This window comes from Pyrgilauda ruficollis, unplaced genomic scaffold, assembly GCF_017590135.1.
Source record: "Pyrgilauda ruficollis isolate IOZ18807 unplaced genomic scaffold, ASM1759013v1 scaffold21, whole genome shotgun sequence".
Classification (NCBI taxonomy): Eukaryota; Metazoa; Chordata; class Aves; order Passeriformes; family Passeridae; genus Pyrgilauda; species Pyrgilauda ruficollis.
In genome coordinates this window covers 9,097,085-9,113,995 of record NW_024520318.1, presented here as the reverse complement: position 1 = coordinate 9,113,995, position 16,911 = coordinate 9,097,085, and the positions used below count along the sequence as shown (strand labels likewise).

Sequence of the window (16,911 nt, the reverse complement as noted above, 5' to 3'; positions counted from 1 at the left end):
CGGGTCAGCGCGGCTCCTAGTAGCCGGGATCAGCGGCCACCGCCCGCGGCAGCCCCTACCCCGGGCTCCCAGCCGACCCCCGTCAACTCCGCTCCACAGCTCCGCCCCGAGTCGCCTCCGGGTTTTCAAAACCACTTCGCCGTAGACAGACAGGCGGCGCAGCCAATAAGAAGCCGCAAAGCGTCAGTACAGCGTTCGCCTGGCGATGCTGACCAATCCACATCGTTCGATGCCTATATCCCGCCCTCCGAGGACAAGTTCTGCCTCAGTCCGGCGGCCATATTGAGTGTGGCAGCCCCGCTGTTCTCCGTCTGGAGGGGCGTTTTTCCCACCCCTTCACCCCTTAATTCGCGCTTTCCGCACCGGGGACCATTCGCGCGCGGCTCTGTCTCACCCCCGGGGCCGTTGTGGGCGGCGAAGCGGCTCCCAGGGGATGGTAAAACCGTGTGGTTGCCCCACGAAGAGCTATCGGCGCCATCTTGAGTGTGGCTGAGACCCCTCAGTCGCTGCGTCGGTGCCCTGTTACCCCGCGGTGTGAGGGGGACAGATGCGGTCGCGGTGCCCGCCGGCGCGGCGCGAGGGGCACGGCCGTATATAACGGGGAGCTGCGGATAGGGAGCATTGGGAAGCTCCTGGTGAGCTTCGAACCCAGTACTCGCAGAAGGTTGCGGGGAGGGGGGGAGGAGAAGCAGCTTGGATACGGTTTTTTTACTGTAAAATAAGCAAACGGGTGGGAATCCCGCATTTCTGAGCGGCAGGCTGGGCGGGCCGCCCCTCCCCGCTCCCCCCAGGGGCGGCCGCGGTTGTTGTGACCAAAGTTTCCGCGGGGCGCCGAAAACACAGAGAACGAGGGGGCCTAGCGGGGTACCGAAGGGACGGGGCTGCCCCGGGACCACTGGCGGCCCCATGGGAGCGCGGCTGGGGGAGGGCAGCGCCGGTTCTCCCGCACTACTGTTACTATTTTATTTTTAACTATTATTATTTCCCCTCCGCCCCTCCGCAGGCGCGGCGGCAGCTCCCCCCTCACGCCCGCCCGCCGCCTCACACGCACGGCGGGGGGGGCGGGGCGGGGCGGGGGCGGAGGTAGCGCGGGGGGGGCGTGGCTCCGCTTCCCTCTGCGCCCGCCACGCTGAGACCGGGCCCAACTCATCGCCGCAGTGGCGGCGCTCGCCGGCTCCTTTAAGCGGCCGTGCCCCATTGTTTGCACCGCGGCCAATGGGCGCCCGGCGGCCGCGGCGCGCGCGGCCAATGGGGCGCGGCGCGGGGCAGCGCGCGCGCCGCCCCCCGGCTCTATAAGAGGGCCGGCGGCGCCGCGTGAGTTCCCACTGGCTCGCGCAAAGCCATCTTGGCATTGTTCTGCCCGCCCGCCCGCGCCGCCGCAGCCCCGCGCGACACAGCCCCGCACGCCCCCGCCATGTCCGACGCGGCCGTGGACACCAGCGCTGAAATCTCCGCCAAGGTGAGCGACCCGCCGCCTCGCGCCCTGCTCCACGGCTTTTTTCCCCCCTCCCTCTTTTAATATTTTTTTCTGAGCGATTTCGGGATTTTTTTTCCCTTTTCTGTTTTTTTATCGGAATTTTTTTTCCCCCCCCGCCCGTCCCGCCCCCTCGTTTTTCCCCCTTCCTCCTCCGTCGTTCGCGTTGAAGTTGGCGGCGCGGTGCCGAGCCGGTGCCGCCGCGCTCGCCGTGCGGGGCTGCCAGCGCTGTTCCTTTGTCTACAGTGTGCGGGAAACGTGCTCGCCGCCTTTGCCGGTGCTGCCGAGCGCCGCGGCTCCGCGTCCCACTCCCTCCCGCCTTTCCTTGGGACAGTAGCTGGTCATCCCGCTGCGGAGGGGCTCGGGGAGCCGGGGGGGTACACGCACGGCAGTGCCTCGGCACCCGGCAGCGCTCGCTCATTCAATCCGCGGTGCGGGAGCTTGACAGCCCCGTCAAACTTGTGTTCCGCTCGGCCCCGTCCCTGCGGGGGGATGTGGGGGGAAGCGCTCCGGAACACGCACGGGTGGGGGGGGCAGTGTCTGTTGTGGAGTTGCTGCCGAAAAGCGGGGTGGGCGGGTGGTTGCTATTTCGGAGTTGCGCCCCGTTGATGCGGGAGGGGCGTCTGCTGTGGCGGTGTTACCCCTGGAGTGTGGGGGGGGACAGTTGTTTTTTCGGCGTTTCCCCCCGGAAGGACGGGGGGAGGGGGGGCATTTGCGATTTAGGTACTGCCCCGTATTGGGAGTTACTATTTCGATGGGGGAGTTACTGTTGCGGGAGTAGGGGGTGATCCGCAGCTGTCCCAGGGGGGAGCTTTTGTTATTTTTGGAGTTACCCCGATGGAGGCACCCCCATAGTAGGAGATGCCCCGGAGCGCTGGGGCGGCAGGGCTGAGGGCGCCGGCCCTGGCCCAAGCTGCTCGCAGCGAGGATAACTTTGCGAGTCGCTGCTGGAGGTGATGGGAAGTGGTTGGGGAGCGCCGGTACCAGCCGGGAGAGGCTCTCCCGGGAGTCCCCGCTGCGGCTCCCGGCGCACGCCTTTGTCTGCGAGCCGCGGCGGAGCGTCCCCCGGGGGGACTGCGATCCCCGAGCGGCCGCCGTGCAGCCCGGGGCCACGGCCGGAAAAGTTGCGAGGGGACCCGGCCCGGACCAGTGCGTGGGAAGGCTGCGGGGGACGTGCCCGGCAGCCTCCTCACACTGCGCCCCGGCTGGCCCAGGGTCGCGCCGCTCCCGGGGGAAGTGCGGCTGGAGGGGGAAAAAAAAAATCCGACCGGGAGGAGGGTTTATAAAAAACAACCAACAAAACGCCGTTTCTGGCAGATTTCTATTTCACTTCTGTTTCCCGCTCCCGCAGCCATGCCCCCATCCCGCCTGCCCTGCCTCTGTTCCGGGGCCGTGGCTTGGTCCCCGCCGCCTCCGGCTCTCCCACTGCCGGGAAGCGGCGAGGCGGGTCGATCCCCATCCTTCCCCGGAGGAACGGGGCCAAGTTTGCCGTTAACCTTCCCCTGCCCTTTTTACCGCGTGCGGGAAGGGGTCTCGTCTCTGGCTCACGCTCCTGAGAGCGGACAAGGGTCCGCGCTGCAGGGCGGGCGGAGGCGCGCACGGCGGCAAGGTGACCCCCCCACACCTCAGAGAAGTGCGGAGGCACCGGGGCCGCTTGCTCTCGTCCCGCCTCGCCGTCCGGAACGCTCTCGGGAGGCGGGGATGGGGGGGAGGGGGTTCCCGCCCCGCCCGGGCGCCGCCCCCGGCCGGTGCCGCGGGGCGCCCACCACGTGCGGCCCTGGGAGCCGGAGTCCGCCGCGCCGCCCCCGCCGGGACTACAGCTCCCGGCAGCCCGCGGGGCGCCGTGCTGGCTGCCGGCCAATCAGCGGGACGTGGAGAGTGGCGCGCGGTTTGAATGGCGGCCGCGCGCGTGGCGGCGCGGGTGAGCCCCCTGCCGGCGGGAGGCGCGGGCTGAGGCGCTGCCTCTGTCGTCCCCGGTCCTGATTTCCCCCGCTTCCCACAGGGATCCTGCCGAGGGCAGGGCCGCGGAGAAGGTAGAGCTTTCCGGGCCGGTGGTATGTGGCTCTGCACCGCTGCTATTCATTCCATAGACAAACAGCCCTGACACACCTATAATTAGAGGCTGTGTCCCAGTCTTGGCGCCAGAACAGCCCTGCTGCCTGCACCGGCCCTTGGTCTGGACGCTCCTGCGCATATCTGTTTGTGTTGGAGTGGGAAAGGAAAAGGGGGAATCTGATGCTCTCCGCAACCCTGTTGCTACCACAAACTTCATGACCTGGCATCGTGATAGTGGTTAAACTGAGAGCGTTTTCAGTGATGCAGGAAAGGTCAGGGCTGGAGATCTGTCCAGCTAAAATGCCTAAGAACGAATTGTTCCTTCACTGGGAGAATTGCTTGCAACTTGTGAACTACTCGTTTTAAAAAGAACTGTTGGGCACATTGAGAAGCGGAAATTCTGACTGCTTGACTTGCTCTGTGTTTAACTTGGGAACTGCTTTTTTGCCCTCGTGCCCATGTGCTTGGTGTGATGGAGCAGCTGTAGCCCAGTGATGCATAAGAGGCCAAATGGTTGTGATCAGTCTCCAGGGAACAGGGCAGTGGAAGCCACTGACAGTGTAAAACTGGTGGAACTGGGCAGTGTGGAGGAGGTGGGCTGGGATTTGTGTGTGAGCAGTGAAAGGAAGAGGGAGCTTGTGTGTTTGTTTTACTCCAGACTTCTGGGTTGGTTTGCTTAGGTGAGGTTCGATCAACAGGTGTTGTCCCCCTTCAAGGCTTTCTTGCAGGGAAAGTCTTTCCTCAGTGCACTGGCAGTCTGTGGGAAATCTGGAAACGGCATCTGTCTATTTAAGTAACCTGTGCTGCCTCCCCTGCGCGGTCTGCAGGGCGGTAGAAACCCTCCCAGAAGGGAGCAGTGATCACGCTAGCAGGGCCATGCTCTTCGCTGCCGTGTTCCCACGAGGCAGCGGCTCCCGGGAGTGAAAGTGCCCGCTGTCTGTGGGCGGCACCGGCAGCTGCAAAGGGCCGGCAGGAGGGGGAGAAGCCACCGCAGTGGAGCAGGAGCTTCCAGCAACTTTTAAACACCTCATGGTTGCTGCTGAAGCCGGCTGTGGCTGTGCTGCTGGCCCTGGGGAAGGGCCTCCCTGCTTTGCTTGGCTGGGGTAGCACTCACTGTGCTGAAGGATCTCGCTCCAGTTGATGGAGGAACAGAAGGGGAGGAGGATGCAAGCAGAGATGCCAGTGTTAAATCCAAGTGTTCTTAATGCGGGAACATAAAGTTGGATCTTTTCAGCCTGTTTGCTGAGCGACTTGGCATGACATTTTGACAGTGATCAATAGCAAAAACACACAAGCTCCCGCTCTGCTCGCGGTGGAGGCTTGAACCGAACTAGCCAGGCATGGCTCTTGGAGCAGTGTAAAAATAGACTTCTTCCCCCACCCCATCCTGTTACACTTCAGGCTGTGAGCTGGATGCTGGAGCCTCCTCTCTGCTGCTGTGAGAAAGACCAGGCATGTAATATTTGCTGTATGATTTTCGCTAGGCAGGGCAGAGACCACAGCCTCTGCTAATGAGTCCCTGGGATTTGTTCCTGCTGGGAAGGTTCTGAGCAGCCGTGGATGCCCGCAGCCCCAGGATGGCAGAGCCCATCCTTTGGACAGGGCTGCCGGCTCTCCGTGGCATTGCAGGAGCTTGCGTGGACTGTGCTAAGATGGGCAATCAGCCAGCTCTGCTGCTGTTGAGCATATATGCAGGCGGCCAGCTCTGTCTGTTTGGGAGCTCAGAGGTGAAACAGAGCAGTCTCTTTTTTAGAGGGCTGCTCTGGCAAGGCTGACTTGGATTGAGATTCGCCCCCATGTTTTCCCGTTCCCAAGGAGGAGCCAGAACGTGGCGACCAAATCACAGAACAAATCTGTATGAAGAGAAACCAGCGCCTGCTCTCGCTCTCAGACTGTGTTTTTCACACCTGATCTGCAGCTTCTCTGACCCAAACACCTGGAATCGGGGTGACTTCTCTGCTTTTCTGCTCCTTCCAGGATCTAAAAGAGAAGAAGGAAGTAGTTGAAGAAACAGAAAATGGCAGAGATGCACCAGCCAACGGCAATGCTGTGAGTATGGCTGCAATCTGCTGGGAGAGGCAGTCTGTACATCAATGCTTTTTTTTTTCTCCTCTTCTTGCTTTTGCTGCAAGTTTGTCCCTAGCACTGTTGAGAGGGGATCCCTGTAAATGGCAGCTCTGAGCCCTGCAAAGCCCTTCAGCCTTTGGTGCTTCACGTTACACAGACACTCCCAGCCTGTGGGCTGTTCATGTGTGTGCAGAAGAGAAGGGCTGGGCTTGGATTCCCTCCCTGACAGCTGTGTGAGGCTGTCCAGTACCAACTATTCCCTAGGCAAGGATAAAGAGGAAAAAAAATTTAAAACCCACTAGGATTTACAATGTTACAACCAGTTCAGCTGGGAAATACATCATAGTACAAGTAAACTGGTTGGTTTCCTCTTTTGATGTGCTGGGGGAAAATCACTGTGCTACATTTCAATGTGCCATGAGAGCCATTACAGGCTTTGTCTCAAAGCTGCAGCCCCAAGTTACTGTAGGCTTGATCATTTGTGCCTGGGCTGTCTGGGTTGTGTGGAGGCAGGCAGAAAGCGGGATGTGCACCCAGGGCCCCGGTGGGCTGGTGCTTTGCTTTCGGCAGGAAAGGTGGGAACACGCACTTGTGCTGAATGTCTCTTCCACCTTCTCCCTTTCCCAGTGCATTTTTTTTAAGTGATGTTTTGTCTTGCCAAGGAGAACGAGGAAAACGGAGAGCAGGAGGCTGACAACGAAGTAGACGAAGAGGAGGAGGAAGGTGGTGAAGAAGAGGACGAGGAGGAAGAGGGTGATGGTAACTTTTTGTTCCCCCACCCCCATCCCACAGTGGTGTCCTGCTCTGGACAGCAGGCTCTGGGAAGTGGAGGCGAACGGAGAGCAGCATCTCCCCCTCGCGGCTGTGGGCAGAGAGCTCCCGCCAGCCAGGCTCGCTCCTTCCTTGCTTGCCCGAGCCACTGCTGCTGGGAGTGAAGTCAGCCTTGAATCCCTTCCAGCAGGTTGAGGGCAGATTCCTTCCTCCCTCCCTCTGGCCAGACGGCACCTTCCCGCGGCGCTGAATAAGCGCATTAGCCCTTCCGTGCGAGTAGTAAAATCTGCCCTTGACTCCTGTGAGTGCAGCCGCTGCTGCAGACGCCAGCGCCGGCCAGTGGGACAGGGACAGCCCTGGGTGGCCATGCCTTGGCCCAGGCACAGAGGGTGTGTCTCCGTGCTTGTTCATGAAGCAGCGTGCTGAAAGCACCAGCAGCCCTCTTTCCCAGGCTGGATGCTGTGTGGAAACGAGCAGAGGAACCTGCGGCTCTTACCTGATCCTCCAGCTGGAGTAGATAGGCTTGCTTTGAACCTTCTATGGCTGCAGTGTACTCTGTCTCCCTGCCCTCTGCTGCTTCCTGACCTGACCCAGCCTGGAAGTGGGTTTTGGCAGCAGTGACTTGCCGAATCACTTCTCACCCTCCCTGCTATTATTTTTTTCCCAAGATCTGCTTGGATGAATAACATTGTTTATTTTTATCGCTTGTTAAGGCTGGGAGAAAACCTTTCTTGTTATGCTGAGATGAACTCAGGGCCCCTGATTATCTGTTACTAGGTTAATCCCCTGTGAATTTTTGGTTTGCGTGCTGACCTACTAACCTGCTGGCTAGTTTTGGGAGATACGGACAGGGCTGAAAATTTAATGACCGTTAAACCAGTTCTTATTCTGAAAGTGTGAGCTGGGAAAGCCACCTCCTTTGGGGTAGCACTCTCCCAGCAGCCTGCTGTGCCCTTCAGTAGGAATTGGTTCACTAGGAACAACTGGGAATTGTGATCCTCTTTAACTTGGGCTTTTCACCCCTGAGGTCAGATGCAGCACTGCTGTGTGCTGTCCTGAGCCCATTTACCCCCAGCCTTACTTTAGGGTGGATGAGATGGGGCATACTTGGCTCTCCCTGCTCCTCTCGGGCAGGAGCAGGGAGGATGCGTGTGCTGCAGGCGCATGTGTGGGGTGGAAGTGTTGCTTGGATACTGCTGTGACAAACCCGGGGAGCTTTGGTCCCGCAGTGCCAGCCCTGCTCTTCCCAGCTCACCGAACACAGGCACGATTTGGCACGCGGTGCCTGGAGACGCCGATGCCTTGTGGGGATTCGGCACAGGCTCTGACTGCTGGCACGGGCACTGTCCTGCTTGCTGCCCTCGGGCGATCCCTGCCTGAGAGCTGCACCTGAGCACTGCAGGAGAGAGATTTAAAGGCAGCAAGTCCAGCTTGCATCAGCTTTTTTAGCCAAGACTTGCAGCCAAACTCCCGGGGTTTGACAGCAGAGGAGAGCTTGAGGGTATATTTTCCTCTCACATCTCTCCATCCCATCTCATTATTTGCTTTGCTTAAAGCAGCTCAAAGAACTAAAAATGCTCCCAATCAGCTTGGCACTGTCACCTGACCTGCCGGCCAGCCCAGTGCATGTGATGGCTGCCGGGGTGTTGATCCAGTGCTGGGAGCTAATCTTGGCCCTTCCCGCTGCATGGGCCGCACCGCAGCTGGGCACACGTCAGGAGGGGCGAGGGGAAGGGAGGATGGGCTGACCTTAATCCCTCCGGCTGTCCAGGCTGTCCGTACGTGTGGCTCATGGTGGTGGTTTAAAGCCAGCTTACTGGCCTTAACTCTCTAAGTTTTAGTAGGGTCTCCTGTTACACAAGAGACTTGTCTCAGCAGCTGAGAAGCTGTTTTGCCTCTGGGCTTGCCCCTGAGCCCCCAAAAGTGGCCAAAGGTGATTGACTCAGTCGTTCTGATCCACTGGCCTATTTGAGCTCAAAGTGGGTCAAAGCCCAGAGCTCGCTGCTCATCCTCCTGGCTGGCTGTAAGATAAGTTGGAAGCATTTGTTTGCTGTTCTGATAATTAGAAAGTGTTCTGACTCAGAACTAATGCGTTCTGGCTCTCTTAACTCATTAAAGATGGACTAATAGCTGCGAAGGGAAGCAGAAGTAATCTGGAGTGGTTAGGCAGAGCAGCCACTAGAAAGAGTTTTTTCCTCTTTTTTTCCCCCCCATTTTTGCCATGATTTTGGCACTTGTGGTAGGTGGTGGTTTTGCCATCTCACTGTCCGTGTTAAAAATGTAGTGTGAATCAAACTTGAGGCTGCCAATCCTTACTTTCCCTTTGGTGGGTCAGGTCATTTGGGGGATGCCCAGAAAGCCACAGTGTCTTCTCTCACCTCTTGTCCTCAGAAGGGCCTGTGCCACCTGGGGAGATGGGGACATGGTATCACAGTGTGGGGATGTGCCAGGATTAAATCCAGAGGGAAGGTGTGTGATACTGGAACTCTCCAGAGGGTCTCACATTTCCTCCCTTTGTACTCCATGCAGGTGAGGAAGAGGATGGTGATGACGATGATGAAGCTGAGGGAGCCACAGGCAAACGGGCAGCTGAGGATGATGAGGTACAAAGAGTAGGCAGCCCCTCAGAGCCACACATGTCCCCAGAGGGTTTGGGAGGGGGGAGGGTGTCAGTGGGGCTGGAGAGGCTGGGCATAACTCTGGGGCTGGAATGCTTTGCCTGTGTGCTCCCCATGTCTCTCCAGGGACACAGCCCAGTTCTGTTTATACACTGGCCTGGTTAGGGGGGTGTCTACTCCTGCCAGCAGAGCCCTGGCCCTGGGCTGGGGAGACCTGGCATGCTCATGGTGGGCCTGGGTGGGGGGCACTCAGGGGCTCCCTGAGAAGAGAGGATTTTACCTGAGGGAGGGAAAAACCTGTGGTGCTCAGACCTTGTCCCTGAGGCAGGAGAGGGACCCCAAACTCCCCTGCCTCACTCCCTGCCTCGGGGTGATTCTTGCCTGCCCCCAGCAGCCCCAGTCCCCATCCCCTCTTCTGACGGCTCTGCTTTCCCCCTAGGACGACGACGTCGATCCCAAGAAGCAGAAAACCGATGAAGATGACTAGGCAGCAAATTCTTTTTTCTTTTTTTTTTTTTTTTTTTTTTTTTTTTTTTTAAAAAAGGGAAAAAAACAAACAAAAAAAAAACAAAAAGAAAAACCCACAGCAGCAGATGCCAGCCAGGGTGAGAAATAAGAAGAAAGATAGCGGGAAAAATTTTTTTTTTTTTTTTTTTTTTTTTTTTTTTTTTTTTTTTTTTAAATAAGGAGGAAAACAAACCAACAAAAAAGGCCAGCGCGTCCTCTTCACCCTTGGGTCTCCCCTTGGGACTCCTGTTGCAGCCCCCTTTCCCTCACACACCCCCTTCCTCCCCCCTCCGCCGTGGTCATCCTCACCAAGTAGAGTGAACCCCGTCCCCGCCCCCCGGCGCGGCGCTGCCACTCAACGAACATGGAAACGATTCGCCCGTTAGCGGGGAGAGAAAAACCCCCCTTCCCCCACAAACCCTCTCCCCCCCGAGCACCAAAACTTCAAGGCCCTGCTTTCTTTCTTAAAAGTACTTTAAAGGAGAATTTGTTTGTATTTTTTATTTACATTTTATATTTTTGTACATATTGTTAGGAGGTCCGCCATTTTTAAGTGATCTCGGATTGACCAAAAGGGGGGCTTTGAAGTGTATATCTCTCTTGTTACCTATCTCTGACTTTACTTGTGGTGTGACCAGGCCCAAACCATTATCTCAAAGGAGAATAAAACAAAACCTTGTAAAAAAAAATTAAAAAAGACAAAAATGCAAAAAAAAAAAAAAATTACAATCTTATTCTGAGCATTCCAGTAACTTTTTTTGTGTATGTACTTTAGCTGTACCATAGATCGTGGTTTGTATGAGGTGGCAAGGCCAAAGATAAAAAGGTTTTCTTTTTTTTTTCTGTCTATGAAGTTGCTGTTTATTTTTATTTTTTCTTTTTTTTTTTTTTTTTTTTTGGCCTGTTTGATGTATGTGTGAAACAATGTTGTCCAACAATAAACCGGAATTTTATTTTGCTGAGTTGTCCTAACAAGGCTGCCTCCCAACTGCTGCTTTTTGTTTTAGTTTTCATTTGTTTTAGTTTTTTATTTCTTTCTTCCCTTCTTTATCTCCTTTCTTTCTTTGCTTTGGACTTGGGCTGGGAAGAGAGAGAGAGGGGTGCAGAGTGTTGATGGGGAGGGTCTGGGGGCTGTGCTGTCCCCCTGCTGCTGTGGTGGCAGGGGAGGTGGAGTCTTTCCATGGCTGTATTCCTGTGGAGAGCTGCACCAGTGTCCCCAGCATGGCCTGTGCATGATCCTGCATGCTCTGGCTGCCCTTGGCAAGAGATAGGGATGGGTTAGACTGGGAAACATGGACAGGGAGTGTGGGTATGGTTTGCTCAGTAATTCTCCTGTCTGCAGCCAAATTTGTTGGGGATTGTTTGGCTTGTGTAGTGGGGATGAGAAACCCATCTCCAAAATCCTTGCAGTATCTGCTGCAGGTGATTGACCCCTGATTGTGGGGTGGGGAGAGCTCAGGCCGTGTAAATGCCTTCCCTCCCTTGGGGCTTGAGTGTTGCTGGCAGTGGGGCAGCAGTCAAGTGTCAGCAGGGATCGGATTCAGCCAGAACTGGTGCCAAGTTCAAGGTTTGGTAGTGGCACTCGGGGGAGACAGGCTCAGGTTTGTCTGTGTGCTCTAACAAACCAAAATGGCCTTAACTTAGCCTTAGCCTCTGCTGCTTTGCTTCTGACTTTCCTCCAACTCATTTTTTCTCCCTCCTCCAGGGTGCTGGAGCTTGGAAAAGCTCAGCCTGCTCTGCCAGGTGTGTGGAGTTCATTTGTAAGAACCTGCTTTGTATCTGTGCTCCCAAGCCCTCGCCCTGGCTCCAGGGAGTCCCCTTTCCCTGCTGATCCAGGCTGTGCCAAAGCCTCACCAGATGGTCTCTGTTTCCTCCTCTCACGCTGCAATCCCAGCAGTCAGTGTTCAGATGCTGGGATGTGATTCATATTTTACTCTTTTTTTTTTTTTTTTTTTTTTTTTTTTTTAAAAGAGGAACCAATGTGCATTTAATGCACTGGCTGTGAGGGTCACAGCCTCTCCTGAGCCCCAGGAGCAGCCAGGTCACTTACTCTGCACTTACACCTTAATTATCCACTGAACCGTGGTGCTGGCGGATAGCTTATCAGCTTAGATTTACTGTCTCTGTGCACAGGCCCCATCCAGCCCTGCCAGGGTGAGGGGAGCTTGTGGCAGGGCTGGAGGATGCACTAGCTTTGGTTATCCAGTCCTCCCATGGGATGGGACATCATGGGAGTGGCAAACGGTGCTGCTCAGTGTCACCTGAGTGTCACCGTGCTGCTGGGTGGGGCTTTGATACGCAGTGCTGGGAGTCACATCCACATCCTTGTGTCCTCACCACGGCTGCCCCATACGTGGCTCCTGCACCATGATGGGATGGGCACTCACGGTGCAAGACTCAAGCTGGTACTTGTAGATTTGCAAGGCAAATTATTCAAATAAGCTTCTGCAGCTGCATAGCCAAGAGCTGGCTCCAGGTGCCGCTGAAATGTGGGGACCCTGCACGCACAAAGCTGGTGTGAGGGCCTGGGGGTGGAAAGGGGGAACAGTGGGGGAGCAGTGGCCTTACTGTCCCCATTGCAGAGAATGGCTTGTCTGCCCTGCAGCCCCCCAAAAACCTGGCAGTCTTGGGTCATAGGGTGCATTTTGGTGTGGGGTAAAACTGGAGGCTGCCCCCAGCCAACCAGGTGAGCATACTAATGTTGGGTAGGGCACAGAGCAGCCAGAGGTGTGGGGGCAGGTCAGAGTGACCCCCAGCCCTACAGCCCCTGGTCTACACCTGGCTGCTGTGAGCCCTGCAGCCAGTGGTGATGGAGAGGGCAAACCCCCCTTCCTCATCCCCACGTGCCCTGGTGTTTCTGCACCCCATCTCTGCCCGCTCCTGGCTCTGCTGCCCCTGCCACCCCGTGACCCTGGGGGTGCTCTGGCGCTGCCGGGGCTGGGGCACAGCTCAGTGCATGGATCCTCGCAGGGATCCCAGCCCCAGCCAATCCCCACGTGGTGGCTCAGCCAACCAGCCAATCCTGTGCTGCCACCTGGCCCTTCCTCCTGCATGCTGCCTCCACCAATCACAACCAAGCAACACGCTGGTCTGACCAATCATGTGCTGCCACCTAGCACTACACTACAGCCAACCACGTGCTGCCATTTGTCACTGCTGCTGCCTCCCCCCTGCAGCAGCAGCCCACCAATCACAGCATGAGAGGGACTGGGTTGAGCCAATCAGGAGCTGCTGCCTGCCCTCTGGCCCAGCTAATCAGGGGCAGCCACACCCTGCCAGGAGCTATAAAGGCCCTTCGGCACCTGGGCTCTCCCAGCAGTCAGGGTCACCCCAGGATGGAGGAGTTGTGGTCATGTTGAAGGTTGTTCCTGTGGAAAAGGCTCCCACTGCAGGGTCCTGGGAGGATGTAGGTGGAACGCGGTGTTTTTTTGGTGCCCAGTGCCACGGGCCGAGTGAATCCAAAATGCTCCAGGGACTGCTCACCTGGGTGATGTCTTAGGACAGGAGCAGTAGGTCCCCCCAGCAGGAGAAGGCTTGCAGGTGTCATGTCAGCTGAAGGTGCCTGTGAGGATCTTGGAGATGGTCTTCCTGAGGAATCAGCCTTGTGCCAGGCTCTGCCCACTGGGAGCTGGAGAGTCCCACCTGCCTCAGATGTCCAGAAGATGATCCCAGCTCTGCCTGGAGGCCTGAGCTGGGCTCTGTGGGGGCTGCTGCCACAGGACAGAAGGTGAAGAGCAAGCAGCCATGGTGTGTCTTCAGGCACGGAGCGGTGCTGGGGCCCTCAGCCAGAGCTGTGTCACAGGGCACACGTTCAGCTGTGACCTGCAGAGCAGAACTGCCGGTGCCACCCCTCACCTGCAGACACCACAGGTCGTGAGGGATCCGAATCCTGCTGAGCTGCTGATCACACTGCTCCTGGAGACTGTGGAGGCGAGTGGATGGAGCTGAGGTGGCTGCTGACCTCTGAAGATGGGTGAGGTAGCTCCCACATGAACTATCAGGAGAGCCTCGTATGTGCTGGGAGGGACTCAGGCTGTGCCAATGTGCTCCAGTGGCCACTTAAACCAAGGGCAGTCCTTCCCAAGGATTCTGCTGTGTCCAGACCTCAGCTGAAGCCACCTTTGTGCAGTTCAGCAACCAGGCGGACTGAGAGCGACTCCCGTGTGGTTGGCCTGATGCACATCACTGCAGTGGAGCTGTCCTGCCACAGGTCACGGCCAGCAGAACCATTGGGGCTGAGCCCGTGCCCTGTGGACAACTGCACTGAACCTGGGCTGGCACAGCTGCCTCCAGTCCTGACCTGCCCATAGTGGGTTAGTTGTCCTGCACCAGCTGTAGCTTTTGCTTAGCCTCATCCAAAACTTCTTGTTGTATCTTGGCAACCCTCATGAAATTTGGAGCACCTTGGGGGCTCGGTGGAGAACCTGCCTGTGGGGAATGCAGGGCTTGGACTGCAAGCAAGACACAGGCTAGGGTTGGTTACTGCTGCAGTTTGTGTCTGGGTGAATAATCGGCATCAGCTTAAGAGACTGACGAGTGAAACTGCCTTCCAGGTGTGATTCCTCAAGCTCACAGAGAAGCAATTTTGAGTGGTTGCTGTTGAAAATAGACACGAAGAGCTGCTCCTGTGGTGGAGCAATTGCCACCTGGCTCAGGATGTGAGGTGTCCCATTGGAATAGACCCCTCAGGAGTGGGCTGTGGCAGCCCAGGGCCTTGGCCAGTCATGGCTCAACCCAACAAGTCTGTGCCTCCTATATGGCTCAGGAATGTTTGTGCACTTGCCTCAAGAGCTGCCTGGTGTGGGCAGGAAAGACCAGCCCAGGTGGAAGAGCAGAAGTGGGACATCTCATTCCTGTCTCGTCCCTGGCTGCTGTGTCCCCACAGCCTGTCCCTCTCAGAGCCAGGGCAGCTCTGTCCCTGGGCCCTGACTTGGCACTTGGAGGGACCTGGCTGTCCACAGCCCAGCAGAGGTCCTTGAGCTCTGAAACCCAGCTGGATGCTTGCCCCCACTGCCAGATCTTCTTGGGGTCACCACCTCAATCCTTTCCCCCTCTGGGAGTGGGAGCCTTGGAAAGGGAGCAGAGCTGGGCTGCGTGGAGCTCCTCCTGTGCAGACCCTGCGAATCCTCCATCCTTGTGCCCATAGCTGCTCCATCTTCTCTGGCTGAGCTGATCCTCTCCGAAGGGCAGGAGAACAGAAGGAAGGGCTGAGAGACCCTCAGCTTTGCAGACCCTGCTGAGGGCTGTGGCTCCTGTTCATGGCTGACTGGGGAGCCCCAGAGGGAGGGGTGGTGGGCAAGCAGGGGCTGGTGGGCTCAGAGGCCACTCCACAGTGCTGTGCTCTGTGTGGGCCAGGAAGAGACCTTGAAGTAAGTGTCCAGTGCTGTCCTTCAGAGCAGATGTGGACCTGGAGAGGATCCTGCATTCCTTTTCTAAGAAAGCACAGTACAAGTGGAACAGCTGGGGGTTGAGAAAGCACAACCTGATTTGCTCTTGGAGAACCCACAGGGATGGGATCGTTATATGTGTCCTTTCCTACCCAGAGAGAGGCCTGAAGGCGAGGGGCTCTGCCTGGGTGTTGGGTGGAAATGTGGATCCTCCAGATTACTCTGCCCTGGGCTTTGTGGGCATCTCCCTGGGTTCCTCTCCTTTGCTGCAAGCAGAGCAGGCTCCTGGCCCTGCTCCCTCAGGGAGCTGGGAAGCAGCACCCCTACATCAGGGCTCGGGGCAGGAGGTGTGAGGGGGGCTGCAGCTTGTGCCCAAAGCTGCAGACCCCAGTGCTCAGTGGGCATGTGACCCACAGGCCGTGTTGAGGAGGACAATGACCCATAGCAAGTACAAGGCACCTGCTCCCTGTCCAGCTGCAGGGCACTGCCAGACCCTGGACCCGCAGGCAGAGGAGGGACGTGGCTCTAAATGCCCTGTCTGGAGTGGCAGGGAGTGTGGTCCTGCATGGGGCTGGACACCATGCACTGGGTTGTCTGCACCACCAAATGAGGCCCTGAGGGCCCAGGAGGGCTCAGAGCAGCTGCCGTGGGGTGCAGGCCCTGCAGGGATGGTGCGGTGCAGGCCACAGAGCCAATTTTGGTTGAACCAAACCGCAGCAATTGCAGGGGCTGGCTGATTTCCCATCTTGGGGCTAACCCCCATTGTCCCTACTCTCAAGGTGAGGATGTGCTGCTTCCCCAGGGACACCCCCAGCCTGAAGCTCCATCCCTGGGACAGGCTGTGGAGCAAGGCTGCAGCTCTGGAGCAGCGTCTGGGGCAGTGAGCAGCAGGCAGGAGCGGGACTGCCATGGGAGGAGATGAGCATGAGACACCTGTCCCCAGGCAGGGATTAGAGCTGCTCCCTGCACTCTGTGCAGCTCTGGGATGGCTGTGGGCAGCCCTCAGAGCTGGCAGGTCCCCAGCAAAGGCTGGGACTGTGTGTGGCCGTGGGGAGCCCCACCGGCCTGTTTGCTGCGGCCTTGGGGACTTGTGCGTCCCCAGCTTGGCAGGAACACGGTCGAAAGAGGGATGAAGGCGGGCGTGAGGCACGGAGCTGTCGGTGCCTGTGGAGATGCTGGGACACCTCATCCCAGCTCCGGGCTGGCCCGAGGAACACCGTGTCCAGCGCAGAGGTGGGGCCGCTCCTCCGCTGGGGCTCGTCCCATCCCGGGTGACCCGCCGGCCTGCCTGCTGCGGCCCGGCCCGGGCTGGCCCTCGGTGGCTCCGCCGGGGCCCGGCCGAGCGGTGAGGGCGAGCAGCGGCCTCCCCGCGGGCCCCGCAGCCGGGCAGAGCTGTCTTGCAGCACCATCTAGTGCTGCGGGGTGGGGAGGCCCCGCGCTGCCCCCAGAGCCACCGCAGCGCCTTGGGGGGACGCGCCGTGGCTGTCCCGCCTCCTGGGTCGTGCTGCCAAGGCCAACCTGCCCGGAAAGCCAGCCAGGCTGGTGCTGATGGGGATGAACAGGCGGCACAGCGTGACTGCTGGCCCGGGGCGGCCGGAACTACCTCCCCCGTGCTCCTGCTCTGTGCCAGGGAATTTCCTGCAAGGATTCCGGGAAACATCAAGGGGCGCAGACGTTCCCAGTTCCTGAGCCAAATGTATCTGGCCTCAGCTGCCGGGTTTGCCACCTCCTCCCATGGAAATTGGGCCCCTGCCCTCTCCTTGGAACACTTGCTTCTCTATCAGCCAGGTGGCTCGAGCTCTGTCAGCCCCTCTCCCTCAGGCCCTTCACCTCACTCCTGCATCCCCAGCAATTTCTTGGGGCCCATCTTCCATACCTTGTGAGACCGTGATCCATTCCCACAACTTGCCACTGTTCCCCTTTCTCACATTCAGGGCAGTGTCAGACCTTTCCAGCCCGGATTTGGGAACACCAGGACCCCAGCACCATTGCACTGTCTTCTCATCCCCTTGCTCTGTGTCCCCTGCTTGTC

General features: G+C 58.0%; 1 protein-coding gene across 4 annotated transcripts; it reads left to right on the top strand.

The window, feature by feature from the left end:
- Window positions 1-1,056: 1,056 nt before the first annotated feature.
- On the top strand, window positions 1,057-9,536 carry PTMA (prothymosin alpha). 4 transcript variants are annotated; one of them, XM_041467969.1, is made up of 5 exons: window positions 1,057-1,459; window positions 5,507-5,578; window positions 6,259-6,349; window positions 8,897-8,970; window positions 9,425-9,536. In XM_041467969.1, exons 1-5 carry the CDS (start codon window positions 1,415-1,417, stop codon window positions 9,470-9,472), a joined length of 330 nt encoding a protein of 109 aa, XP_041323903.1. In that variant the 5' UTR covers window positions 1,057-1,414; the 3' UTR covers window positions 9,473-9,536. The 4 variants fall into 4 exon arrangements, with proteins under 4 accessions (XP_041323903.1, XP_041323901.1, XP_041323904.1 ...); XM_041467967.1 differs by having other exon boundaries at window positions 1,060-1,459; window positions 6,259-6,355; window positions 9,425-9,535; XM_041467970.1 differs by having other exon boundaries at window positions 1,065-1,459; window positions 6,262-6,349; window positions 9,425-9,531.
- The last annotated feature ends 7,375 nt before the right edge of the window (window positions 9,537-16,911 follow it).

Coding starts and splice junctions, on each gene's coding strand:
- PTMA (XM_041467967.1), top strand. CDS start 1,415: ATGTCCGACGCGGCCGTGGACACCAGCGCTGAAATCTCCGCCAAG. Junction 6,356..8,896: donor CGAGGAGGAAGAGGGTGATG/GTAACTTTTTGT, acceptor TACTCCATGCAG/GTGAGGAAGAGGATGGTGAT. Junction 8,971..9,424: donor GGGCAGCTGAGGATGATGAG/GTACAAAGAGTA, acceptor CTTTCCCCCTAG/GACGACGACGTCGATCCCAA.